The 26,714-nt window shown below is 54.4% G+C and overlaps 1 protein-coding gene across 9 annotated transcripts in view; it reads right to left on the bottom strand.

The window, feature by feature from the left end:
- Nucleotides 1-6,425: 6,425 nt before the first annotated feature.
- Nucleotides 6,426-26,714, bottom strand: part of RREB1 (ras responsive element binding protein 1) — a 174,061-nt gene continuing 153,772 nt past the window's right edge. For 8 of the 9 annotated variants that reach the window (XM_059399391.1, XM_059399395.1, XM_059399390.1 and 5 more), the window contains 4 exons: nt 23,347-26,242; nt 16,504-16,668; nt 10,795-11,628; nt 6,426-9,228 (listed from right to left, as the gene is read on the bottom strand). In XM_059399391.1, coding sequence (XP_059255374.1) covers nt 8,711-9,228; nt 10,795-11,628; nt 16,504-16,668; nt 23,347-26,242 — 4,413 coding nt within the window. In that variant the 3' untranslated portion in view covers nt 6,426-8,710. The remainder of the gene's footprint in view (nt 9,229-10,794; nt 11,629-16,503; nt 16,669-23,346; nt 26,243-26,714) is intronic. The other variant, XM_059399397.1, reaches the window with a different exon arrangement.

Here is a 26,714-nt window from a genome sequence, read left to right as displayed (position 1 = left end):
CATCTTGAAATTCTTTATGATTGTGTATTTGAACTGGGCTTTGGGAATGAAGTCCGATGGGACAATGGAGCATGCCCTAGGGCTTGGGGGCTTGGAGGCTTGGTTCATGTGTGGTCCTGCTTTCCTCTGCCTCCTTCCTTCTTGGAATGGAGTCTTGGTTGTCTGCCTCCCCCACTTCCCAGGTGGAGGCCTGGGAGCAGACACAGGGAAGGTCGGTGTGTTGGTGTGTTTGCTCCTCACTGGGGGGTGGGGGTGCTGGGGTGTGGGGGCAGTCTCAGCCTCCTGTGGGCATCTCCCCACAGGATCCTGCCCACTGTGTTTAAGACACAGTGTGGTCTTAAACAGCAAATAAGAAACACCATGGAGGGGGCAGCTGGAAGAGAGAAGGAAAGGTTCTTTCCTGCCTCCTGAGCAAGCGCTCTACATTTTCATTTACACTGGATCCCACAGATGCTGCCGCCAGCCCCAGCTGAGGGAGAGGCAGGTACCAGAAGACGGGGGGCGGGGGGCCTGAGGTTCCAGGCGGGTGAGTCAGGCAGAGGCACCCATTCCTATGACAGGGAGCCAAGGCTGAGCCCTGGCACAGCTTCTTAGAGGTTTCCTCCCTGGGGCCCGGGTATGGCCCCAGGCTGGGGTGGGGTCCCTGGGCTGGTACTGGCCCCTGAGCCGCTACACAGGCTAGAAAAACAGGCCCCACAGGGTGCTCCGAGGAAGGTTCTGGTGCATTTCCTAGATTCTGAGAGCACCTTATGTGCAAACGGTTTGCCCTGCTGTGAGCCGGAGGGGCAGCCCTAGGAGCCTGGGACCGCCTTTAGTTTCCGGAGCCCTGATTTTCAAACTTCCCTAGGCTTCAGAATTCTCTGGGGATTTGCTGAAGATGCCTATGGCCGGGTTCCACCCCCTGAGATCCTGAATCAGTAGGTCTGGCATTGGGTTTTTAACAAGCAATCCAGAAATTTCTCTTCAGTGGTTGGGTAACGCAGGTGGGGAGACCCATGGTGAGGTTCCTGGCAGGAGGGAGAAGAATGCACCGGTCCTGGAGGGCCTGCCTAAGCACACACCACGTGGGGCCGAGAACAGCCGTCCCTGCAGAGCCCAGCCCAAAGGGCCTGACCCCGACCCTACGTCCTGGTGGCTTTTGCCTTGTGGCGAAAGATCTGGAAGAGGTGGGAATGCACAGAGTGACCGTGACAACACAAGGAAGGCACGACGTCCCACCTGCGCTCCCAGTGTTCAGCAGACAACGCGCACCCTCATAGACACCCCACGCCTCCCGCGATCTGTCTCAGGGTTTCTCTGGCGGGTGATGGCATCCGAACAAGGTCGCCCATGAGCTGGCCGGCGCGGGCACATCATTGCCCATTGCCCATCGGCTCTGGGACTGTTTTTCCTTCCCCGTTCCCTGGATGGGGGTGAAGACGAGGGAGCAAACCACAGGGTCTCTGCAGTGTGCACACGGCTGCATAAACACATCCCAGATGAGGAAGGGGGAAAAAAGTAGCTCTCCCACCGCCAAACAGCACTATTCAATGAATAAAAATAGCATCTGAGGGGGGCCTGGGTGGCTCAGTCGTTAAGCATTTGCCTTCTTCTCAGGTCATGGTGCCAGGGTCCTGGGATCGAGCCCCACATCGGGCTCCTGCTCCATGGGAAGACTGCATCTCCCTCTCCCACTCCCCCTGCTTGTGTTCCCTCTCTATCAGATAACAAATAAAATCTTTTTTTTTTTTTTTAAAGGCATCTGAGCAGCGAGCTGACTGCTTTAATTTTTTCTTCCTATTTTCCAGTGGCTCCCCAATTTGTTCCACTGAAGCAGCTATGGGTTTGATTTAAAAGCCCCATCTGAGAGATGCCTGGGGGGTGTGGGGGCGGCAGGCTGAGCTGGAGAGCAGCCAGCAGCCCCCGACCTGGCCTCCTGGGCCCACAGCTTCAATTCCTGCCCTGACAGCCAGGCCGGCCCCGGGGAAGGGGACAGCGAGGACCAGACACGTCACCGCCACGTTTGGCTGTGGCTTCCTTCAAAGTAAAACGGGAAAGGCAAGCCCACTGGTTTCTTATTTGGGACCTTGGCAGCCTAGAATCTGAGGGGACTGTTCTGTTTTTGCTAAAGAGCAACCTTCAATTTTCAGTTTAAAATAAACTTGGTCGCCCTTCCCAGCTCGCAGCCTCCCAGCGAATTTGTGGAACTGGGGGGCCCCCGGGCCGCTTGGCGCCCAGGCTGGGGAGTGGGGAGCTGGCTGGCCGGGGCACCTTGGAGTCTCCTTCTTGCTTCTCGGCCCCTTCAAGGAGCCTTGGGCTCCCATGAGCCGGGCAGAAATGCAGAAACTGCAGAGGACCCAGAAATCCACACACTCTAACCCTGTCTGGGCTTCACTCCCTCCTCCTGAGATGGTTTCTCTCTCTGGAGGGCGAGTCTCCAGCTGTGTCGGCAGCGGCTGGTACCGGCCTTCTCCAGGAGGGGCTGAATCAGAGAACATACGAGAGAGTGACCAGCATCACGGGGCGAGCGATGTGTTCACGGGCGTCTGGTACCACGTACTCACGCTCTCCCCGGAGAATAGCGGTCAGAATGCAAGGGCATGGCCATTGGGACTAGTGTCCACTCGGCCCTCCGAAGCTGGTTCTGCTCAGGCAGGGCTACAGGGCTACCGTCTGGGCTTGACATCCTAAGGCTTTCCCGCTCCCCGTCGGAGGAACGTCCCATCCAGCGCAGCGTGTCTGGTGACCGAGCCTCCTGTTCTTTGCTTGCTCAGGACCGCGGGGGCCATGGGGAGAATGGGCAGGCAGGGCACCGAGTTGGGGAAGAGTGAGTGGCGGCTGTCCGGGTGCTGGGGGCACACCTGGAAATCACGCCGGCGACCCACGGCAGAAAGACTTGTGTGCTCCGGGTCCCAGGGACGCGAGCGGCTGCTTTCTAGAAACGAGGTGCTTATGCGGGGTGGACAGAAAAGACTGAGGTCTCTTCTTTTTCTTTTTTTCCATTGACGACATATCCTCTACCAAGGTTAATTCTCAGGACTGAAGCCCCTTCTTTTTATTTATTTATTTATTTATTTATTTATTTAATTTATTTGACAGAGATCTCAAGCAGGCAGAGAGGCAGGCAGAGAGAGAAAGAGAGAGAGAGGAGGAAGCAGGGCTCCCCACAGAGCAGAGAGCCTGATGCGGGGCTCGATCCCAGGACCCTGGGACCATGACCTGAGCCGAAGGCAGAGGTTTAACCCTCTGAGCCACCCAGTTGTCCCTTTTTATTTGTATAATTAAATTTTTATTCAATTCCAGTATAGTTAATATACAGTGTTATACGTAGTATTAGTTCCAGGTGTACAATATAGTGGTTCAGCACTTCCATCCGTCACCCGGTGCCCATCACAACAAGTGGGGCCCAAATCCCCACCCCACCTACTTCCCTCTGATAACCATCTGGTTGTTCTCTGTAGTTAAGAGCTTGGTTTGCCTCCATCTCTCTCTCTCTCTCTCTCTCTCTGTCCCTCTCCTTTTTCCTTTGCTTTGTTTCTTAAATTCCACATATGAGTGAAATTGTAGGATAATTGTCTTTCTCTGACTGACTTATTTTACTTAGTATGATACTCTCTAGTTCCATTCATGTTGTAAATGGCAAGGTTTCGTACTTTTTATGGTTGAATAATATTCCATTATATGTTATTTATTATGTATTATACATATTACCTATATATATAATATATATACACACACACATACATCTTCCTTATCAATTTATCTGTTGATGGATGCTTGTGAAGCCCCCTCTTCTAAAGGTGAATTCTGGGGGACACTGGTGGTTGAATCGGTTAAGCCTCTGCCTTCGGCTCCGGTCAGGATCTGTGGGTCCTGGGATTGAGCCCAGCACCGGGCTCTCTGCTCAGTGGGGAGGCTGCTTCTTTCTTTCCCTCTGCACCCCCCCCCCCACTCCTGCTCTCTCTCAAATAAATAAATGACATCTCAGTTAAGCATGTGCCTTTGGCTCTGGTCACGATCCCAGGGTCCTGGGATGGAGCCCCATATTGGGCTCCCTGCTCCGCGGGAAGCCTGTATCTCCCTCTCCCACTCCCCCTGCTTGTATTCCCTCTCTTACTGTGTTTCTGTCAAATAAATAAAATCTTTAAAAAAAAATGAATTCTGGACACCTGGACATCACAGCCAAGCTGTGAGCCCTTGTGTTCTGGGGGGACTCTCCAAGCTTCGACTTCTCTGTAGCTCCTGCATCTGATGGGTCATCCAATGCTGGTAGCAACCCTTGAAAATACACCCTGACCCCAACCTCTTCTCAGTGTCTCTACCTCACCGCTTTGCTCCAAGCTGCTACCATGTCCGACCTACATCACTCTGGCTGCCTCCTGATGGCCTCCCTGTGTCCACCCCGGTCCCGTCAACCCCCAGTCCACACGTAGCCAGCAAGCCTCGCAACCCTTGTCCCCCGCTGCCCCACCCCTTGCCACCCCACACCGGTCACATGGCTTCTGCAGGGCCGGGTAACACCCACCCCCCAAAGGCCTTTCTCTCTGGGGCCCTCCCCAGACCCTCGTATGAACTCTGCACTGTCCTCGGCCAGTCTGTATTGTCTGCCACTGTCAAGACCCAAGTTCCACCAAGAAATGTGTTTTGTTCCTGCTGTATTCTTCGTGCCCAGGACAGTGCCGGGCATACACTGCCTGCCCAGGAACAGCTTTGTTGACCAAATGCATCGTCAATGTTAACCAGGTTCCGGCAAGGGATGAACAACTAAAACATGTCCCCAAGCTCAGGGTAGCTTGTAGACCTCTGCCACGTAGGGACAACTACAAAAGTGAAGCTGATTTTATTTTCAAAGAAAATTAATTATTTGAGAGACAGTGACAGCACGACTCGTGTTCCCGGTCGTGGGTAGGGAGCCCAGTGCAGGCCCGCGCAGCCCATGTCCCGGGTGGGGGCCAGGTTTCCAGGCCGCTATTCTGGAAAAGCAAGTGAGTTACCACTTGTACCCTGGACATTTTTTTACAGAATTTATTTTGGGGCTTCCAAAGAAATCTATATGAGCTTCTTTAACAGTAGTCTGTTTATTAGGGAAGAAGTTGGGTGTGGGTTTTTTCTTTCATTGTGCCTTCAAAGAACTCTGGGCCAGCACAGGTAGCCCTCAGGTACATGCCAAGGGCTGTCTTAGCCAGAGGCCGAGCACCCCGTGTGGCTTACTCCCTTTCAACCGTCTTCTGGATGTTTACTTTCCCTAGTTGAAGGGGGAATGAAAGGAACTGAGTTTCAGAGGGACGCCGGGGCGGCTCGGTGGGTTGGGCTCAGCGTGGAGGTGAGGGAGTCCTTACAGACCAGAGCACTGTAACTCATTCTGCCGTGACCTGGGGCTTAGACCCACAGCGCAGTCAGTGCATTTGAAGTCCCGTCTACAGTTACCTCGCCCCAAACACAGCTCCCTCCGGAGCTGCTGAGTCCCGGCTTTGAAGTTTCGAGCCCTTGCCCATTTGTGACTTTACAACGACAGACCTCCCATCTGCGTGGGTTCTCCTGCGCCCGGGGGCAATGCAACCCCTTCTACCTGGTGTGGACACCCCAGGAGGTGCGGCCCAGAAGACCCATTTCCTGGCTTTAGCCGTCGCTAAAGCAGCAGTCTCGTCACCTCCTGGGTCAGGGAGCAGGCACGCGGTTCCCCTGATGGCCCCAGAGGTCAGTGGCCTGTCCCGCACGGGCAAGGGGCAAGGACACGCTGGCAGGGTGACAGCAAATCACAGGACGGCCATGTGACCGGCAATCTGCCATTTTTAAAATATAACATTTATTGCTTAGATGGTTTGATACAGAACAGCTTTTCTTCTCATTCTGAATTTGGAAGTACTATACAACTGAATACAGAGAGGAACAAAAAGTACCAAAACCAAACTTGTGATTCTGTTCCTGTGGCATAAACCGGTTTTGTACATAACACGGAGCAGCAGTTAAGTTCCCTTTAGAAAAATATGAATTCTACACATTTATTATTGTTTCCTGTTTAATGCATGGGCTGAAATCACTGGGATCAACTTCCTTCTTGAGGAAAGAGAGGACAGAGACGGGACAGGTGGAAGGGATGGTGCATCTTTCTGAAACCGGCCCCCGACTGTCGCATAGCTTCCCCCCGGGGCCGTGTGGGAAACAGCCCTAGGTTTTATATTCTGTTTTCACAGCCGGGAGTTTCATGTAGTGATTGAATCTCAGCATTGTGTCCATAAATCAAAGAGAAAAACAAGAGAAAAACTTGCACCTCAAAAAACTTTTCAGAAGATCCATATATATATATGGAGATATATATATATATATATATATATATACTATTTTTTTTTTTTGTAAAAGCCCTGAGAGAAGGAGAAAGAGAATCAAACAAATTGTATAGAAACAAATTAACTGGACATGCAAACTAAACTATGATTCACCCAGAGTTTAAACAAATCACAAATTTCACAGTTTAATATTGGGGGAGGGGAGAGCAAAACAAACAAATAATACACTTCTCAATCTCACTAATAAAATGTGGCAAGACCTTATCGACTACGAGGGTACAGATGGAGGCTAAATAAAGCTTTAAATCAATAGTGATTATTGCGAGCTGTGGCCCCCGGCTGCGCGGCCGGGCCCATTCCTGCTACATCTCACCGCAGCGTAGCGCTCAGTCATGGCTTCCCTCCACAGAGTCGCGAGTTTTAGTGTGGAGAGTTGCAGAGAGAAACAAAACACGAGATACCCCAAATAGTGACAACAACGGTAACAATAACAATGGTCATTTAAAAAAAAAAAAAAATGAAGGGATGCGTGAACAGGCATTGGAACTACGCAAACCACACTGGGTGTGAAGGGGTAACGGGAGATCCTTGGTTCTGATCTGTGGCCCTCTAGAGTCAGTCACACCTCGGGTTCAGGCATCCCCCGTACAGTTACAAGTCATAGATACCTCGACCTTTTTCCTTTCACATGCAAAGAGATCACAAGTAATAATCCCAAGAGAAAAATAGCTTCCTTTGAAGTCTGGGCAGTTGGGATTTTGGCCCCCAAAAATGGAGGAGTTGGGAAGGAAGCGGGGGAGATAAAGGTGTGGGTGTCTGCGCTGGTGAGTGGAAGCGGAGGGGGAAGACTCCTCGGGGGCCAGAAGGGGCTGGGGTGCGGGGGCAGGGGTGGCCAGGGGAGGGCTAGTGGGTCGGGCGCCCTAGAGGTCTTGGCGGAGGGGCAGGACGCTGAACACAAAATCAGCTACAGTAGGGAAACGTCTCTCATCACTGCTGGCGGCTACAGTGAGGGAATTCTATGGCCCGCATGGGATGCTCGTGGAAAAAAAAAAAAAAAAATCCTGCCTTTTCGCACCCAGGGTTCACGCTATTTCAGGAACACCAGAAATAGCATGTTTCGCTTCAAGCACCAACCCCACGTCACAGGAAGGTAAATACAAATCTATTTTTCATCTTCCAATCTTGCACGTGCAGTTTTATTACCAGTAGTAGTAGAAGTACTTCCTCGCTTTGCAAACGACAGTAGCACAGGCGGGTAAGGCTTCGGCCCAGTTTGGCAGGGAGACCGGGGAGGGACGGGTCTCCTTGCTGCCTGGCTTCCTTGGAAGCCCCGGGCACGTGCCCCCTCGCTCTCCCCTCTCCGAGCTGCTCTCCGGCCGGCCCGTGCGGGAGGACCGCTCCCGGCCCCCGCTGGACTCTGCAGTCACGGAAGAAAGGCTTGTCTAAGTACAGTAGAAGAGCTACCACCCGGGGGCGGGGGGCAAGGAAAGCTGCGGGCAGATGCCCACACCGGGACCCAGGGGCAGCCCAGGTCTCCCCGGACAAATATTGCCCATTTGTTTCTGCTGACTGCAGAGACCAGCAAACTGATGAAATAATAATAATAATAATAATAATATTAATAATACATATACCAAACATGGGGGAAATCAGATACAGGACATCTGTGCACGTTCTCCATAGGTTAAAGTTGCCAGCGTAACTCTCCTCTGGAAGTTAAGAACAGAGGTCTTGAAACTTGAACAGTAATACCATGTCTAACGCTGAAAACACGTACAAGGTTGAGGCTAGAATCTTCCCCGGTTCTGGCTGGCGCTCAACTGGAAACCTTCATCAACCACATCCCGCCATATGGAGGCCCAAATTACAGCTCCACCATGTAGCAAACAGAACGAGAAAAAGGTCTATTTGAGAAAAAAGGAACATCTTATCCACATATCCTCTGGCAATTTACATGAAATTCACATCATCTTCTTCCAGTTATTGGTTATGGGTATCCAAGGACAAATTTTTTTTCTTCTGTTTCCAGCTCACAGAACGTACGTTACTATCACAGATTTGCAAGAACAAGCTCACACACACCAATACAGAAGGTAACGTTAATGCTTAAATGAAAAGGTCCTCTCCAAGAAATTCATTAAAATATATGCTTTGTTTCAAAAAGTCATTTTGGAGACACACACGCCCAGGCTGACACTGAAGGACTGGTGAGTACTTAAGGCACCGGAAGTGTGCGTGCGGAGTCTCTTGCACGGAGATGTAAGGCTATGGCACCGGCCAAGACGGCCCACTCCCTCTCGTCCGTCTGTCTGTCTCTCTCTCTCTTTCTCTCTCTCACTCCCCGACAGCTGAAGGGCACTGAGGAAACCTCATGAAATACAGATTCAGGACACTTTGCTCTGCTGGCTTTCGTCTGTGTGCTGGTGGGGGGACGTGATGGGCTGTCATTCTATCCCCAGGAGTGGCGAGGCACCGTCCGCGGCCAGGATGGGGTGGGCGGGCCCCTTGCCTTGTAGCTCTGGCAGGGCCTCCACGAGGGCCGCCGGGCTCTCTGGGTCAGGGTCACCCAGAGACGCTTGCCCCTTGGGGCTGCCCCCTGGAGCGGCCTTGGGAGCACTCCTGCCAGCTTCAGCCTGGCAGGCACCTGCCGTCCGACCTGCTGCCCGTTCCTCCCTGCGGCTGGGATCCTTGGTGGCACTGGCCAGACTCTCCTTTCGGCTCCGGGTGACAGCCACGTGGTTGCTGGCCGGTGGACCCGAGTCAGCCTCGTTTTCTGAGACGGGGTTGTTGCCGCTGTGGGTGGACTCGCTCTCACTGTCCTCCTCACCCCGCTCCTCCTTGTCGCTGTCCTTCCCGTGCTGCTTGGCGTGCCTGGCTTTCTGGTGGACCCGCTGATGGCGAACCAGGCTATGCTTCAGGGTGAAGGTTCGCTCACAGGTCTGACACTTGTATGGCCTTTCTCCTGGAGCGGTGGGAGAAAGAAGTGGTGTCTGTTAATAGTAAGGCTAGCAGAATCCAGCTCTCTGTCCTGCATGAGAGCAGCAGCCATGTAAGCAGGCACGGGAGCAGCGGGCAGCAGGAGGCACGACCACCCCTCACCCCCTGGCCCAGGGGAAACCATTCTCTTTTTCTGAACTGGAAAATAAGGAAGCAGAAATGCAAGGGGCCACCCTCAGCTTCTCTCTCCCTTCCACCTTTTCCACTAGGTTTAGATTTTTTTTTTTTTTTATTTTTTAAGATTTTATTTATTTGACAGAAAGAAACACAGCAAGAAAGGAAATACAAGCAGGGAAAGTAAGAGAGGGAGAAGCAGGCTTCCCACTGAGCAGGGAGCCTGAGGCTGGGCTGGATCCCAGGACTCTGGGATCATGACCTGAGCCAAAGGCAGACGCTTAACAATTGAGCCACCCAGGTGCTCCATCTAACTAGGTCATTAACACACTGATGCAGGAACCAAGGTCCCCAGGGGGAAGCCTGCCTCCTGGACACCCAGACTGGCCTGAAAAGAATCTCGGGGGAGGACAGCAGCGGGGTCCCTCTTGCGGGGAGAGGGCACCACTTCTGTGGCTTGCACATGACAGCGGCACCTCCCCAGTCAAAGGCACCAGATACTCTGTGTTCTGATCTAGAGCAGCTGGGGCTTTCCCTCTTGCTCACAAATACTGCGCTGAGAGCAGCTGAGAGTACCACCTGCCAGGGGCCCAAGAATATCTCTCCGCTAGGAGCCAAGCACGGAGCCCTCCAAATCCCCCAGCGGCGGCTGGAGCAGCGAGCCGGAAGAATGTGCGCACCGTGGCTGCCTGGGGGAGGGGCAGGAGGAAAGCCCAGACCAGGGTGCAGGCTCTAGGGGCTTCTTTTTGGAGGGGGCGGGTGGGATAGGTTTAAATCTTTTGGTTTTGTTAGTAATATCCAGGTCTTGTCCTATCTACCAAAAAAATGGCCCCACTTCAGGGACTGTAGACGGCGAGCTCCAGAAGGGGCGAGGACACGCGTGGAACACGGCCGCCCTGACACGCCCGTGTAGCTCCAGTTCAGTGACGTCAGTCAGACCGGCTGCCGCACAGCCGGGAAAGGCGAAGGCCCTTGCTGTGCGCATGCGCAGCCAACTTCCACCTGCTGAGAGCCAAGCCCGGGAGCCTCCCGCACAGCACCGCTGAGCCCCGGTCCCCACTGCCCACTCCCCAGGCCACACCCCCAGTCCTTCCCAGCATGGGCCCCAAACGCCCAACGCCCATGTTCTTCTAGATGCTTCTATGGGACAGGGCAACCCTCATCCCCGGTCCAGAGCTAGGAAGATGGCTTAAAGGACTGCCCAAAACGCTCTCAAACGACCCCTGCTGAGGGGCCGCCCTGCCGCTAGTGTACTCCGACCGGAAGAGAACCCCGGCTCAATTCCGAGTTCACGTGGCTTCATCGGCCCACGCGCACGCTGCGGCCAGGCCTCGGTCTCGCTGCTTCGGGGGAAGCGGAGCCTACAGGCCGAGCCCAAACCAGCAAAGCGCCCCCGACCCCTGCCCCGTGCCCTCACCTGTGTGGGACCTCATGTGCCGCGTCAGGTCCTGCAGGGACCAGAACCTCTTGTTGCACACGCTGCACACCTTCTTCCTCTTGTCGGCCTTGCTGGCCGCGCTCCTCGGGGAGTCTGTCTTTGGCTTCTTGTCGTCGTCACTCTTCTCCGAGGACTTCTTCTCGGCCACGCTCTCCCCGTCCGAGGTGCCCTCCGCCTCCTCGCCCTGCCTGTCCCCTGAGGCTTCTGATGACGACGAGGCCACCCCCTCCGCGGGGGGCTCCTCCGAGGGGTGAGCGGGCTTCTCCTCCGGCTCGGGCGCGGGGGCAGCGGCCGGGCCGGGCAGCGGGTCCTCGGCAGCCCCTGCTCCGCTGGTGCCCGGGCCATCCTCCCGGGGCTCCTCGCGGCCGTGGGCCTTCCTGTGGCGGCTCAGGGTCCCCTGGAACTTGAAGCTCTTGCCGCAGACGTCGCAGGAGTGCTTCTGGTCCTGCTGGGTGGGGCCCCCGCTGCCCGCGGCGCCCGCGTCGCCCTCGGCCAGCTTGAAGCCCATCAGCCGACTGGCGAGGTTGAGGTCCAGGCTCTTGTTGCTCACGGTGTCTTCCTCCGGGCCGTCTGCGTCCTCATCCCTCTCCTCCACACCGTGCTTGTCCTCGTGCTCCTGGCTCTCCCCCACGTCCTGCTCATCCCCCACCCCGGGCAGTGCGGCCGGGCCCTGCGGCACTTCCTCTGTGGGGAGCTCCTCCTGGACCTCGTCGGGCGCAGGGGCTCCGTCGGCCGCAGGCTGCTCTTTCTCGCGGGAGGTGAGGTCCAGCACTTCACCGCCCGCCGCTGGTGTCTCTGCGTCCGACTGGCTATCTGCGGGAGCGAGCACAGGGGCACAGGCTGAGGCCGAGGACACCCAATACTCCCTCTTCCAAGAGCCCCATCGGGACTCTCAGCTGGACCCGGCCCCCAAGCCCGTGTGCCAACCCCAGCAAGGATGCCTCTTCCCCCCAATCCTTGTTCCCACTCACATCCCTGGAAGGTCGTGGTGAGCCTGGGTTTATTTACAAAAGGCAAAAGGACCCTCCACATACACCCGTGTTAGAGTCGAGAGACCAGCTGTTCTCAGAGCTGGGCCCTCCCCCGCTATTCCCCCCGTCCCAGTAGCAGTGCCCAGAGCCCTCCACTGCCACACACAGGGATGCTCAGGCCCCCAGGAAGGTGTGAGCGACTCAGGGCAGCACAGACAGAAGGACCTGCGAGAGAGGACAGCTGGTGCATTCAAGAGGCTCGCAGCACTAGGGAGATTGAGGAAGCGGAGCTGTCAAAGTTATTTTTCCAGTGCAGAGAGATCATACAAACATGCAACATACATAGGCTCACTCCCAGAACACAGTACCTGATGAGCGTCTCACAGAATCTGGCCCAAAGCATGGATTCTGTGCAATGGTAGAGGCGCTCTTGCCTGCCGGCTAATTCCCAGAGTTCCAAGGCATAAAAGGAGCTGAGTGCACACCTGCGGGCCTCCTCTCTCCCGTGAGGACCCCACGAAGAGAAGGGAAACCTCTCCTAGCTCTCCATCTGCTCCTACCTGTCCATGCTCCACAGCAAAATGAAATGCGGAAAGTCTGCCAGTTTTTAATGACCTTAAGGGATGGCACTGTGGCAGCACCAGTGACGCAGAACGGACAACAGAATTTATCAGAAGCACCGTCTTCTCTTCACTCAGGTTGAATGAGGTCTTAACAGCTTCTTCATTACATGCTAAGGCCCTGAAGCTCTCTGCTGAGAACTATTTAATTATCGAGCCAATGGCCAACTTACTACTGCAGGGATCAGAAACTCTTCCCACATCGGGCTGGCAAAACCCATGGTTTCAAGACACTTAGGTCGGATGTACCTCCCTCCTTGTGCGGATCCCTGATTACAGTCCCCAAGCCAGTGGATCTGGGCACCTAAGCGGCCCCTCACATATGGGATTGGACATGTCACCATGTCCGCCTGTGCCCATCAGTCTGAGTCACCTGATCGATTCTTTGCCATCAAGGCAGTCCTGCAGCTGGGGGTGAAGGAGCTGGCCGTCCCGTGGCCATGGCCATACCTGTCTGGCGCTTTGGGCTTATCCACAACCATCTACATTTCCATGTGTTAATAAATGATTTTTATAAATTATCCAAAAAGTTTAAAGAAGACTCCTGAGATATACACACCAACATCTACGCCTTACTCTACAAAAAAACTATACACTCATTTTCTTGAATCATCCCAAAAGGGAGCATCTACTAAATGAATTTTGGCATAAAGTCCATTAAAAAAAAAAAAAAAAAGGATAGAATGCTCAGTTTCTTAAAAGAAAAATCTTAATCTCTGATTACTTCCTATTTGTCCCAGTATATTCCAGGCTATTTTTCTTTTTTCTTTTTTTTTTTCTTCACCAAAGAACATGGGTTTTCAAGTTCACCGTAGCAGAACATATTTAAGACATCTTAAAAAAAATCGTGATGAATTCTGAAACTCAACCCAAGTATATACGCTAATATCAGATTGTTCTCACATTTGGGCCCTTCCTCAGCCTGGATAATGGAGAGCTCACCCTCAATCGCATAAAAGGCCAGCTCACTTCCTCTGGTGAACAAAAGAGGGCTTGGCTGTGCTCTACCAAGCTTCCACTAGGGGGAGACTTTTAACAGGGCAGCCTGCACCCTTGACGTTCTAGCAACTCCAACCAATTTTTATTAAGGGACTCTTGGCAACTGTAGACTTAGCCTCTTCTCCTTTCATGAATATCCAACTTCTAACGCCAGGTCCTATTTCGTTCCCACCTTCTTCAACCGCCTACACCTTCGAATGCAGGTAGTACAACAGATGGTTTTTCTGAGCAATGCCACCTATCTTAACTGGTAACCTCTCTGTCCCTAGCCATCCCCTCATTCGTGATGCTACACCTAAGAAAAACTGTGTGAGGAGGCAGGAATCCAGCGTGCACCACTGTAATAAACCCACCGCTGCTCCTACAGGGAGAGTGGAGACTCTCCGGTCAGCTTGACAAAGAACTACCTGTTGCTTCCTAGCAGTTCCATGTTCCTCAGCTGAAGTGACCAACTACCAATCTAAACACCCAATCGGCCTGGCCAGGGGCACAGCTGTTGAGGAAGCTACTGTCTGCGTCTGGCCTCCCCAGAAGCATTTCCTGTGCGTGCGGGCAGGGGGCTCCTGGCCGGTAAGGCCAGCCACCCTTGAGGAGCAATATAAAAACGTCCACGTTTCCGCTGACTTAGAAGGTCAAGCGCAGGTGCCCACAGATACGAAGGCTCTCACAGGCATCACCTGAAGAACCACAAGGACCCCCAAAGACAAAGTGGGCCAGGGAACCTCTCTGCCCACGAGAAAGTGAACAGAGAGCTTTAGTTCAAGGACCAATGTGCCCCTTTAAGCCCAAGCTGCCTCTTCGTAGCACTGCTGGCATTCCTCTGGGTGGAGGGGGGGAAATCCAGGGTGTATTTTCTTTAAAGAACTTACATGATTAAAAAAGTCAGACTTACATTATAAAAACATGTCTAGGGACTCGAAGCTAGGCATATAAACCTAAAATACCCCTCAAGAACTTCCTTGGTCATTTCCTGCCCCCCCCCCCTTTTAAATGGTCTTCCTCTAAAGCCTCACTTTTATGGGAGGGAGCCCTGAAAGCAAGCTTCACCCCACACCCCTGCCATGCTCACTTGGGTGTGCGACTCTCCCTGAAAGCACTGAACCTCCCTGACCTCTTTGTCCCCCGCTTCCTTACTATGTATGAATTGTGACCACAACGAAACCAAACATTTATTTTCTCTTCATTGGTTTCACATTACAGCTTTCAGTGAATTTTCTTTTTCCAGAGGCTTTGTCCTTAAAGAAACCCTATATAACGTCCAGGACCGGGCAGCGGTGGAGCTCTGACAGGGTTTGGCAAAACAGAACTCATGTAACTGCAAATTTAAAAAACAAATACACCCACAATGTAAAATCTGGTGAACTGAAGCTAAGATGTATGTTCTGATTAGCTTTTTGTGTCTGCAGGCTCCCACAGTTGCCCGCACCCCCAGATGTTGGCAGGAGGCCTGGTTCTGGGCTCTTCCATAGGCTCAAGAAGCTGAATGCAAAATGAGCATTCATCACTTGGTACTTACTTGCCGGCCACCCTGGGAAACTTCCGCTGGGTGCCCCTTGCCCTCAGTTATCCACTGCTTTCTCTCTTTTGGGACCACTACGGGTAAAATCACACAGCTGCTTCTTAAGCCAGGCTTCGAGGAAGTGTCTGGGGCTACCAGGTGACTACAGCAGCCAGCTGTTAAACACTAAGAGCGATCGTCTGCAGCAAATTCGAGTTCCGCCAGGATCGCTGTGGGTTTCCTGGGGATGGAACAGTTGATCTCTGGCTCACGGGGCTCCAAGGTTCCGTATCTTTCTTTACCCAAAGATGCCGGCCAATTATGTAGAAATGGAAGCTGGGGGGAGGAAGTGGCAAACTGGCTTACATTTTTACACCCTCAGAGGGTTTGATCTTAACCAAAGGGCCTGGCAGTTCAGGGACTGGCTTGTTTCACAAGGGCTTGGGGGAAGGCACGGCGGAAAAGCAGAGGGTCTGGAATCAATTGCTCTTCCTGGAAATGCTACCCATTCAGATGGGTCCCTCTCCCCCTGGAACTCAGATAAGGACAAGGGGGCTGGGGAAAAAGGAGGGGGCCCCCAGACAACATAGCTCCCCACCCTCACCCACATCTGAGGGAAAGAAGCACAGGATACAATGATCCCCCTGGACCAAAGCCTCTGGGGAGACCCACTCTGGCCTCGAGAAATGGGGAAATGTCAAGCTTTCGAGATCTGCAGAACTGAATCCATAGCTGTAACGAACCCACAGCCAGCTAACTAGTCATGTATACAGGGAACCCACAGCAGCCGATTTTCTGATCTGTTTGGGGGGTGGTGGGAGATGCAGAACCCTAGCACTTGGAGATGCCGGAATGTACTGAATAGAGGACAGGAGTGAATACAGAAGCTGTAAGGAAAAAAAAAAAGGTGCCAGGAGACGCATTGAGCAGCCGTTAATTGCTCTGTAGGGGCTGGAGGAAGGAAGCACATATCAGCACACGAGAATAATACCCGGATTCAGGTCAAGCAGAGATGTGATTAAAGAAAGGACATGCAGAGTGCTTTTTCAAACAAGACAAAGTTTTTTACTGGGAGGAGAGTTACTGAAGAGAAAAACACCCCCTCCCCACTCGCCCCTCCCCTGCGGAGGGCTGGCATCACTACTTCCTGGAATACCCTGACAGCAGCAGGAGCCCGTCCCCCACTCTGTAGGATGCGGCAGAGGCTGGGCTTTGAGGAAACAACACCCAAAGCCAGTAGGGTTTCATATCCTTTTTAAATTTGATCCTACCGAGAGCTAGAGCTGCACCCCCAAAGCTGAGCTCCCACCTCCGGAGGGGCCCCAGGGCAGGAACAGGGGGGCTGCTGGGAGGGCCACAGATCTTCCCTAGTGGTCCAGGAAAGCGATCTGGGGCATGTCCATGTCTCCCCAGGCCCCCGCCTACTGCCGGCTCCCAGTCCTCCGTGGGGCCCGCCGCTGGGGACGGCCAGCCGAGTCCTACAGAGAAATGGGAAAGGCAGCCCCCGACGCTTGCACGGCTGGGGCTCGCTACCACGCTGCCAGAGCTCTGGGAGCGGCCCTCCTCTGTCCCTCTTCTCTCCGTCACCCGGAAGCACTACCTGTGCTATCATGGGGTCCAACATCACTCTCTTTTGACTGGGGGATAAGCCCGTTTCTTCTCAGGGAACAGTTGGTAACTCCGTGTTTGCGCAACTGGTGGCGTTCACAGTTAGATTTGGTAGAAAAGAAGGCATCGCATTTTTGACAAGGGAAGGGTTTCTGACCTGAAGCAGGAAAAAAAATATATATTTATCTGGCTTTCTACTGCAACGAAAAAGGAAAGTCGCTTTCCATTCATTCTCCTGGGATAACTGGCATTTGTTCCCCATCCCCAGTCCACCCCTTCCTTTCAACACACACACACACACACACACACACACACACACACACACACACTCTAAAAAAAAAAAAAACCACTGGTAATAGTAACAGCTCAAGTGGTATCTTCTCTTATCCTGAATTAAGTGGAATGAAGGTTTTGTCTTCAAAATGCTAAACATTAACAATGAAACCAAGACGTTTAAAACAACAGTATTACCATTCAAAATCTTAATAATAGTAACAAAAAAGAGAGAGGAAAGGGATTTGAGAGAACAGCAAGGAAACACGTCTGATCTGTCACAAAGAGAAGCCACCTCTCGGTCATTTCTGGCATGGCAAGGACTTCTGACGCTGGGAAATTCAACTGGTGTCTGGAAGCCCGGGATGTCCCTGGGAGCCATTCCCCTCTCCCCAGCCCAGGGGGATGTGGCTGCCTGCAGTGGCCCCAAAGCAGGGAAACGTGCTTTCCTGTCTGACTTGCTGACACAGTCCTACGGGGACCTCTGCCCGAGCTCACTGCAGTCCCAGCGGTAAGGTGGAGGAGGCCTGCTCCTTCCATTAAAGGTTCCTCGTGACCCACACAGGACCGAGTCTGTGTTAGGAGATGAGGGGCTCCGGGCCACACACCTGCCTGCAGAGACGTGGCTGAGCAGGGCCTAGGTTCAGCCCTACCCCACCATGGGGCAACTCTTGAGAGAGGGGTTCTCTGCTCTGCCCTGCCTGTCTTAACCTTCCATTTTGATTCCTTTTGTACTGTACAGACAATACGTCAAAACACAGACCCGCCTCCTCTGTAGCTGGTCCTGTGCTTGTGTGGCTGGAGGTGCAGGGAAAGCAGGGGTGAGGAGGGAAGGCGGAGAAGGGCTGGTGGGAGCCAAGGCAAGGGATCGGGGGAGCCCAAGTTCTGGAAAGAGAAGGCGGCAGTAAATCATTCACCCTATCACTGGATTCTTCTGTTTCCCCCAAGTGCTAAGGTCCCAGTTTCTGCTCTTACAGGGAACAGGTTCTGTGTACTAACAAACACAGCGTCCGAGCGGCAGCGCGGCCCGCAAGCCTCGTAACCTTGAGATGGCCACTCGCAAACACGAGTCACGACCTGGCAGCAAAGTCAGCCAGCACAACCCCCGGGAACACCAATCACAGGGCCCTTCAGCTTCCAGGACGACCCACGGGTGCCACATCGCGTGCAGGTGACCAGCCCGGTACTCACTGTGAGCGGACTGCCTGGGCCCGGGGCGGGGCCTTATCAGCACAAGGGGGAGGAAGAAAGCAGCACTGTGCACCACACAACTCCAGGGGGCGCCATTCGCACAGAGCACGCTGGTGTGCAGCCCAGCACTGCCAGCATCACCTGCCGCGGAGTTCCAGCATCAGGAACCGTCAAAGGGGGGGGCCATGGGGCCATCCCTTCCTTTCCAAGCGGCAAGACCCTTTCGGGTGAGGCTTCGAAATCACCCCTGGAACCTTTTACAAACACAGATGCCTGGAACCGGCCCATGGAAGCCCATGGAAGGAGACACCCAGAAGCCTGGCACTTGTCCTCTGAAGGACTCCACAGGGGACCTACAGGAGCAAGTGGAGAACCCAGTGCCTGCTTTCAAGTTGCCCTCCATGAAGCTCAGGGAGTGTTTTCTGCTAAGTCTTACAAATTACATTTGGGGGGGGGGGGAAGAAAAGTCACACTTTTGGATGAAGACTGGTTGTGTTTTGGGGTTGTTTTTTTTTTTTCAGTGTACACTTCAAATTATTCTTGCTTTTCTCTAAAAATTAAACATAACCTTTCATAATTATTTGGTCTTTATTTTAAGCATGAAAAAATAACACTTTATCGTCCAAAGATCCAGTACCATAGCTTCTGAGTCAGGCCAGACGAGAGGGAGACCCAGCTGGGAGCAAGACCAGTCAGAAGCCGGGCTGCCGAGGAACTAGAGGATTCTTGATTTTAAGTAAAACCACTGGTTCCGTGCTCCTTGCCACTGCATGGTGCGCTCTGTGATTTTACAGCGGGGTTCAGACAGCCTGGCTCACGCCCCGCGATAAAGATTCAGATTCTTGTGCTAAATTCAGATCATAACCCAATGATGTCAGAACTCAGAAGAGTTCTCAAAGTGACAACTAACAGGAACCCCTTAGAAATCCCCTCGCACTGCAAAAGCCTGACACGTATGCACTCATTCACTCACTCGTTTCTTTTCATGGACGTATGACTGGCATCTAAGTCTCACATTTTAAAGAGCGGTGTGCTCTCTGGAATGCAGGCACAGAGAAAACACGAGTCCTTCCAGTGTTTCTTAATCGGAAAGGTTTCCCCAAAACGTGGGGACTGGCAATCTACATGGAAAGTATCACACACAATTCATTTATGTGGGTCACTGCCACAGGTCATGCTCTGGCACGGGTTTATTTCTAAATGTACCCATAGCCAGGGGAGTGTCCTTTTGCACCTACGGCCGCCCCTCCGCCTCCAACAGGAGCCGTGAAAACCACCAGCTGGACAGTTTCCCTTCCAGAGAGCAGGCAGGAGAAGAGAGAAACCCTGTACTTCTTGATACTGGCAGGCGCTGGGGCCACCGGGAGCAGAAGAACAAACAGCGAGAGGAAGCGCGACGCTCGGCTTCCCACCGGCAGACATCTTTCCGATGGCTTCTCGCTCGCTGGCTGGGCGAAGACTGCCAAGGCCGTCCCTCCAGAAAGCTGGAAGCAGCCAAATAGCACTGGTATCCAGAACACTTTCCACACAGACGTCTGCACACTTGGACGCCGGCTGCCTATGTGCCACGGGGTGGGGGGCAGGACGGGTGCAGAAGACTGCAGGCTAGCAGAGAAGGGCCACTAAAACCAAGCAGGACAATCCCAAGATGTCAGAGCTGGGGGCGGGAGAGGCAGGAGGCTCAGCCACCCCAGGGTCCGGAGCCCTTCACTTTGGGAGAAAAGGGAGTAGAGGAGGAGGAGGGTGAGGAGGAGGGTGAGGAGGAGGGTGAGGAGGAAGGTGAGGAGGAGGGTGAGGAGGAGGGTGAGGAGGAAGGTGAGGAGGAGGAGGGTGAGGAGGAGGGTGAGGAGGAAGGTGAGGAGGAGAGTGAGGAGGAACGGAAACGGGCTGACTGCATTTTCTGTACTCTCTGGGCCTGGGGCCGAAATGAGGGGTACAAGGGAGGGACAGTAGACTGTCCTCTCCCCAAGGGCAACCCTGTTCAGGCAGAGGAGCCAAGGAACCAGGAACCGTCCTTGCTCACTAGGACATAGGCCAGGAAGAGAGCGCAATGAGGGAGCTCAGCCACGCAGAGAGAGCTCACCACGGGCGATGAAAGAGGATGGAGATGCCAGCCTCCTCCCGGACATGATCCCAAGAACCTGAGCCATGGGCCCCTGGGCTGCAGCAACCCCACCGGTCTCCTCAGAGCTGCCTGTCTAGGAGACAACAGACGGATGTTACGATCCTTCTGTGCATCCGCTATGAGGTCAGGAGGAAGGGGACTCTTGAGACACAGACGCGGTTTGCCTAACAGTGATCTAAACCCAGATGCTGCTCGAAGCTTCGGGCTGGAACACAGCTAGACTTTAGCACTATACCCACGCCCTGCCAAAAAAAGCAAAAAAACAAAAAAAGAAAAAGAAAAAGAAAGAGAAAAAGGCGGCCTTTTCCCTGTAAAACGCTTTTTGTTTACAGGGCCGAAGCTTGTTTAACTCCCAGGCGCGTAACACATGGGCCTCCGGGCTTATTCCAAGGTTTCTGGAAGGAATGCGTCCCAGCCAGCCAGGGACCCAAGCACAGCTAAGGGATTCTTCAACAGCAGAGCCTCTACCAGTCTGTGGGAAGCGTGGGTAGGTCAGATGGTTTCCCAGGCTGCGTCCAGACGTGACACTCGAGGATGGAAACATTCTAACACAGCACCAGGCATGGCCAAGTGCTCTATAAAATTATTTAATGGAGGTGATCCCGAGGCTGTCCGTGATATCTGAAGCAGGAGGACAGCAAAGGCAGTTCTCGAAGCCCAGGGGGCACCAGCTGAGACAGCATCTATGCGTGCGGCTAATACCATCCCGAGGCCACCATCAGGGCTGACTGCTAAGATTTGGGGCTTTTTCCATGTTCATCTCCTCTCCACCCCCCCGCCAGCCTTCTGCACTGGACCATGTCAGGACAGGTCGTGAGAGCAGGAGACACATGCCCTGTGTACCTGCTAACAGAAAAGCAGCAGCCACACTCCCTGACTGTGGGGCAGCTGCAGGGAACGTGACCCTGGCTTTGAACTCGGGCTCAACCAACTCGTGACCCAGCAAAGGACTACGCACTGTTACTCAGTGTCACCCAGCCTTCATCTCCTTGCTTCAATACGTGGACAACATCGCCCTCATGGGACAGTCATGAAGACTAGCTCTGGAAGGTCTCTCTACCAACCCTGAGTGCTCCCCTCAAGTCAGAGTCAGAAACCCGCAGCAGGAAGACATGGAAATAAGAAAAGGTTGGACAGGGGGTCACAGATCAGCCTGTCACCAAGGGCTCAGGAACTGCTTAGGAAGAAGTGGCAGAATGCGCTGACATGTATGCCCACCCCAACCTACTCCATCTTCAACAAACCTCCCACGTTCCTTGCCTGCTTTCAGAAGCTACGAGACGTTAAACGCATTCAAAAGCCAGGCGACTGAAATGATTGCATTCACAAGTGGGAACTTCCAGCAGACACGTGCAAGATGTGGACACAACTCTGGGAAGGAAATGCCAGGTGCTCCGGTCCTCCTAGGGAGACTGGTGGTTTGCTGGGAGGACAAAGTCCAGGAGTAGGCGGCCTCACCCACGGACAATGTGCACGCTTTCTGCTAAGCACAGGACTCCCAGCTGCGGGGAGGGCGTGCAGAGGGTTGGGCATGGCAAGAGCCAAATGCCCCGTCAGACTGAGCCATCTGCTTTCTGAAGAGTGGTAACACCATTACTCACTTCTCCAAAGGCTCTACAGGTGACAAACAAGGTCCCCCCAGAAAGGGGCACCGCCTGTTTACCACGCATTTTCTTTTCTGAACCGCTTCCTTCGGGGAACTGTGACTTGACTTTGTCAGGCTTACAGGGTTTCAAATGAAAAGGACAGTCTGAAAATGCAGCATACACTTCCCCAATCTAGAAATTCCGTTTAAGAGTGGAGTCTTTTGTGGACAGGCACTTCTGGCTTGCTGCCACCAGAATCCTGGATTTGAGGCCCCACCAGACCAGAGAGACCCCCGCCGCCACTTGCTCTCCCCTCCCCGGTTCTCAGGGACTGCTCGGCGACCTCCCTCCCTCATTAGTAGAAATAGCCTGCTATGGGCTTCTTGGAAGCTTCTGAGATGAACACCCCCACTTCTGAATGAAGCCTTTGCACTTGGGGACTGAGCGTGGCTCACACCTCATTCCCAGTATCTGCCTTGTAACCCTTGTAACTGACTAGGTCCGCCCTGTAACTGACTACAGTTGCCAGATTTAGCAACTAAAAACACTCCAGTCTCAATTTCAGATAAATGACAATTCAGTATTTAGTCTATCTCCAATACTGCAGAGAAAAATACCTACCCTAAAAATTATTTGCATTTTATCTGAAATTTAAAGTTAACTGGCATCCAGTATTTTATCTGGCAAACCTGTATCATACAATTCTCTCTTGGGTTTCAGGTCCTACACATTAGTATTCACGTGGTAATCTCCAAAAGACTAAGGACCTCACCCAATTTACCTTCAGTTCAAGGATATAAACCCTGTATAAATATTCAATAAATCAGAATTAAGAGGAGAGTGTATGGTCATGTGACTATTCCAAACACCTGGAACAGTACATTTTAAGTATTACTTAAAATGTATCCTCTTCAAGCTCTCTTAAAAAATCAACATATAGAAACTAACATTTGAAAAATACTTCCGGCAATCCACGTCTGAACATTGGCTGTTTCTCCAAGAACAGCTGATGATTTTAGTATAAATAAAATTTGAAAAAAAACCTATCACTATTTGTCACCGATCTTCCCCATAATTGGGAAGGCGGGATTGCCTTAGTGAAATGAAAAAGAACTCTGAAACCTACAGTATTCCCTTTAAGAATATATGGAGTCAAACGAACTTCATGGAACTTTCAGTGTTCAAAGCTGCTCTGCAGAATAGATAAGCAGTTTTTGCCGCCAAAGCAGCGAGGCCACCGTGGCTGATCCCTTAACACCAACTTCTACTTCTCCCTCACTGGCTCCTGTGGGTCACTGGGTAATCCCGCTACACCCTGCTTTAAGGGAAGAGGCGGGTGAACGTCAGTGATCCAACGGGCCCAGGACCATTTTCATCCCCAAACACCGATGTGCAATGCCTGCCTTCACCAGCAGCCCTTCGGAGGCTGAGACAGTGGGGACAGGTGATTCTGGTGACAAGGGCACAAAGGGAAGAACTCTCAGCACCACCAGGCAAGCCCCCTGCTTCCGAGACTGAGGGAGAAGCTAGAAATGGGGTTGTGGGGAAAGGGTCCCATGCTTCTGAGCCTGCCCCCCTCCCGTGTCCCCCTCTCCCAGGCCAGCCAGGCTACAGCCTCCCCTCTGGGCAGTAGTGCTCCTGGCCTGGCGTGCCCTCTTACCAGTGTGTGTGAGCATGTGCCTCTGGAGGGAGCTGGCCCAGGGGAAGACCCGGGGGCAGTGGGGACAGTTGATCTTCTGCAGGCAGTTGGCGTAGGAGTTCCGCTTGGCCCTCAGCAGCTTGTCTTCAGGAGGGCTGCCCTGTTCCTCGTCACTGGGCCCGTGGGGGTCTGCGGGGGCTCCGGCCACCTCATCCTGAGAATCGTCCTCTGCGGTCTGTAGAAACGGACTGAACTTGTTGGTATCCGTTGTGGCCAGCATCTTCTCGATGCTGGCAAATTCCCCGCTGGAGTCCAGGTCCACCCCGCCGCTGCTGGAGCGGGGCCGGCTCCTCATGCTCTTTTTCCGACCCCTCTTCTTGGACAAGCCCACTGGCCCCTGCTCCGTGGGTGAGGCCGCCTCCGGGCTGTTGGCAGGAGGGGATGGGTCGCTGGATTCTTTTGGGCTGGTGGTGTTGGCGGGGGCAGCGGCAGCTCTGGGGACAGTGCTCCCCAAGCCGTCTGGGGCTGTGCTGTTACTGCCCGTGCTCGTGGGCCCCAGGTCGGCCACCTTCGCTTTCAGCAAAGTGGGGGCTGAGGACACCGATGAGATGATCTGGGCGATGGAGGCCAGCGGGGGCAGCTCTTCTGTCACAGGGGGCTTTGGCAAGAGCAGTGGGGGCTTGGGGCGCAGCGGCCGCAGCAGTGCAGGGCTGCTGATGAGCGTGGAACTGCCCAAGATGGGTGGGCTGTTGACCAGAGCGGAGGAGTAGATGGGGACAGCAAGCTGAACTGAGCCCTGCAAGGGCTGAGCGTGGGCTTCCAGAATGCTGGCTGCAGAGGCCCCGGGCTTTTCCAGGATCCCACTGGGCCCCAAGGTCACTGGCAGGGTAGGGCATGGTGGAGGACAGGGAGTGGGCTGCTCCCCGTTCCCTGGTTCTTGCTCTGGCTTCTTGGCTTCCCCGGGAGCGGTGGTATCCTTGTCTCCTTTCCTGAAGTTCTTGGGGATGGACAGGTCGATGGGCTCCAGGGAGCAGTCATAGGGTGCCGAGGAGGAGGGGCTCAGGAAGCCTGCGATGTTCTCCTGCTTCACCTGGACCAGGGCCAGGCCCTTCTGGGAAAAGTCCAGGGGCTCGTTGAAGTCCACCGGGAAGTTGCCGGCGGGCTCCAGCTTGACGGAGATGTGGGGTGGCAGCGGCTGCGGCGCCCCGTGAAGAAAGCCGTTCTGCGGCTCCAGGAAGGCAGCCAGGGGCTTCCGGTCGCCGAAGGTCCCGCCACCGTCCTCCATCCTCCCCGCGGCCTCGGCAGCCGCGTCAGCATGGCTCAGGCCATCGGCCGCCAGGACGTAGCTCTCGATGTCGTGCTCGGGCACGTGCAGGTGCTGCTTGAGGATGTGGTGGACGCAGTTGCGCTTGGCTGAGAAGGCGGCACTGCACTCCTTGCACTCAAAGGGCTTGCGGCCCTTGGGGCAGCCGCCCAGGCCGCGGCCGCAGTGTGTGCGCATGTGGATCCGCAGCGCGCGGTAGTGCTTCAGGTCCTCGCCGCACAGCCGGCACACCGTGTCCGGGGCGCAGAAGGCATCCACCATCTCCGCGGCGCTGCTGGTCACGTACTCGATGTTCTTCTCGATGTCCTTGCGCGTGGCCTTGAGGTGCTTCTTGCGCAGGTGCCGCTCGCAGTTGGCCTTGACGGTGAAGGGGTAGTGGCAGATCTTGCAGATGTAGGGCCGCTCGCCGCTGTGCGTGCGCAGGTGGCGGATGAGCGCGGCCTTGTCGGCGGCGATGTAGTCGCAGATGTTGCACTGGTACGGCGAGATGCCCAGGTGGGAGCGCACGTGCGCGCGCAGCACCCCGGAGAAGGCGAACACCTGGTTGCAGAAGCGGCAGGGGTAGAGCACCTTGCGCATGGCTGGCGTCTTCTTGCCACCGGGCCCCGTCATGATGGCCTTGAGGTCCCCCTCCGTTATCTCCTGCTTGATCTTGGCCTCCATGCTCAGGGGCAGCAGGGCCTCGATGATGCTGTCTTGTTCCAGCTGCGTCTTCATCTCGGCCTGGCCCGGCAGGTCCGCCCGTGGCTGCTGCAGGAAGAGCTGCGCCGCGGTGTCTGGCTGGGCTCCCGCCTGGGACGGCAGCAGGTGGGCACTGGAAGCTGCCTCCATGGGGCTTTTGAGGAGCTTCAGGGGTGGCGGGGGGAGGCTGGGGCTGATGCAGCCGGGGGAGGCCTGCTGGGCATTGAGGAGAGGTGGGGGCGTGGACGTGGCCACCACCGTCCGCGGGGTGACCAGGGGCTTTGGCTTCAGAGGGGGCATGTGTTTGAAGATGGCCTGCAGAGGGGCGGCGGGGGCCTTGGACAGAGGCGGAAGACTGATCTGCGGGGGAGCGGAGGCTGCCATCTTCAGAATCTGCTGGATGTCGGCCAGCTCGATGGCGGACTCGCCGGAGATGGGCTTGACCACGATGCTGCTGTCAGGCTGGATGATGAAGCCCTTCTGGAAGGGCTGCAGGGACAGGTGCTTCATGTTCTCCTTGGTAGCCGGGAGGACCGTGAGCGAGCCGCCCAGGGAAGCAGCTTCGAAAGGAGATAGACTCAGCATGCTGGTGCAGCCGGGGTCCTGAGGTAGCTGACATCTGAGTGTCTGGAGCTGTATTGCTTGGTTGTCATCCGGCAACGGCTCCTCAGCGGGGGCAGGCCTGACGTCTTTGGTGTGCTGCAGGCCCAGGAAGGCCAGGAAGACCTTCTGGTCCGGGGCGTCACCGGGCAGGGTCCTGGCCTGCAGCCTTTCCCGTCCCTGGTCCGCGGCAACGTGGGTCTGCCTGTGCAGGGCGAGGGAGGAGCGCATGGGGAACGCCTTGTCGCAGGTCTCGCAGACGAAACGGTGCTGATCACTGATGCACCTTCGCAGGTTTGTCTCACACCAGGCCTGCGTGGAAGCCGGGTCAGCAACAGCAAGGGAATAAAGAGGATTTAAACGTAATCACCACCCTGAGATGCAGGAGGTATCTGTTGGGTAAGCTGCCCCAGGCCCCAGCCCTGGCCTCCCCCTGCTTGCTAATGCCTGCTCCGGACTGAGTAAGGAACACCCCCAAAGCACCTGAAGCATCATTTCGCTTCATGAAGGACATCAGTCTCTAGGGTATCTCAGGGAAGCAATGAAATATGGTTAAGTAGTAACATCACAAAGATGGGATTAACCCTCTTCTTAGAAACGGTGTCCTGGAAAACGGATGGGCTGGGTACTTCCCACCACCAGTGGAGAACTGGCTACCTTCCTGACTGGGAGAAAGGGCATTGCTGGGGGAAGGGGCGCGGGGCAGCGCCATCTGGGGGAGCGTTATGGGAGTGCATACATGCGGGTATGTGCATCTATGTGTACACACAGGGAATAATTCACT

This window comes from Mustela nigripes, chromosome 5 (assembly GCF_022355385.1).
Source record: "Mustela nigripes isolate SB6536 chromosome 5, MUSNIG.SB6536, whole genome shotgun sequence".
Taxonomy (NCBI): Eukaryota; Metazoa; Chordata; class Mammalia; order Carnivora; family Mustelidae; genus Mustela; species Mustela nigripes.
Note: the sequence above shows the minus strand (reverse complement) of the source record. Positions and strands in the feature narration are given on the sequence as shown.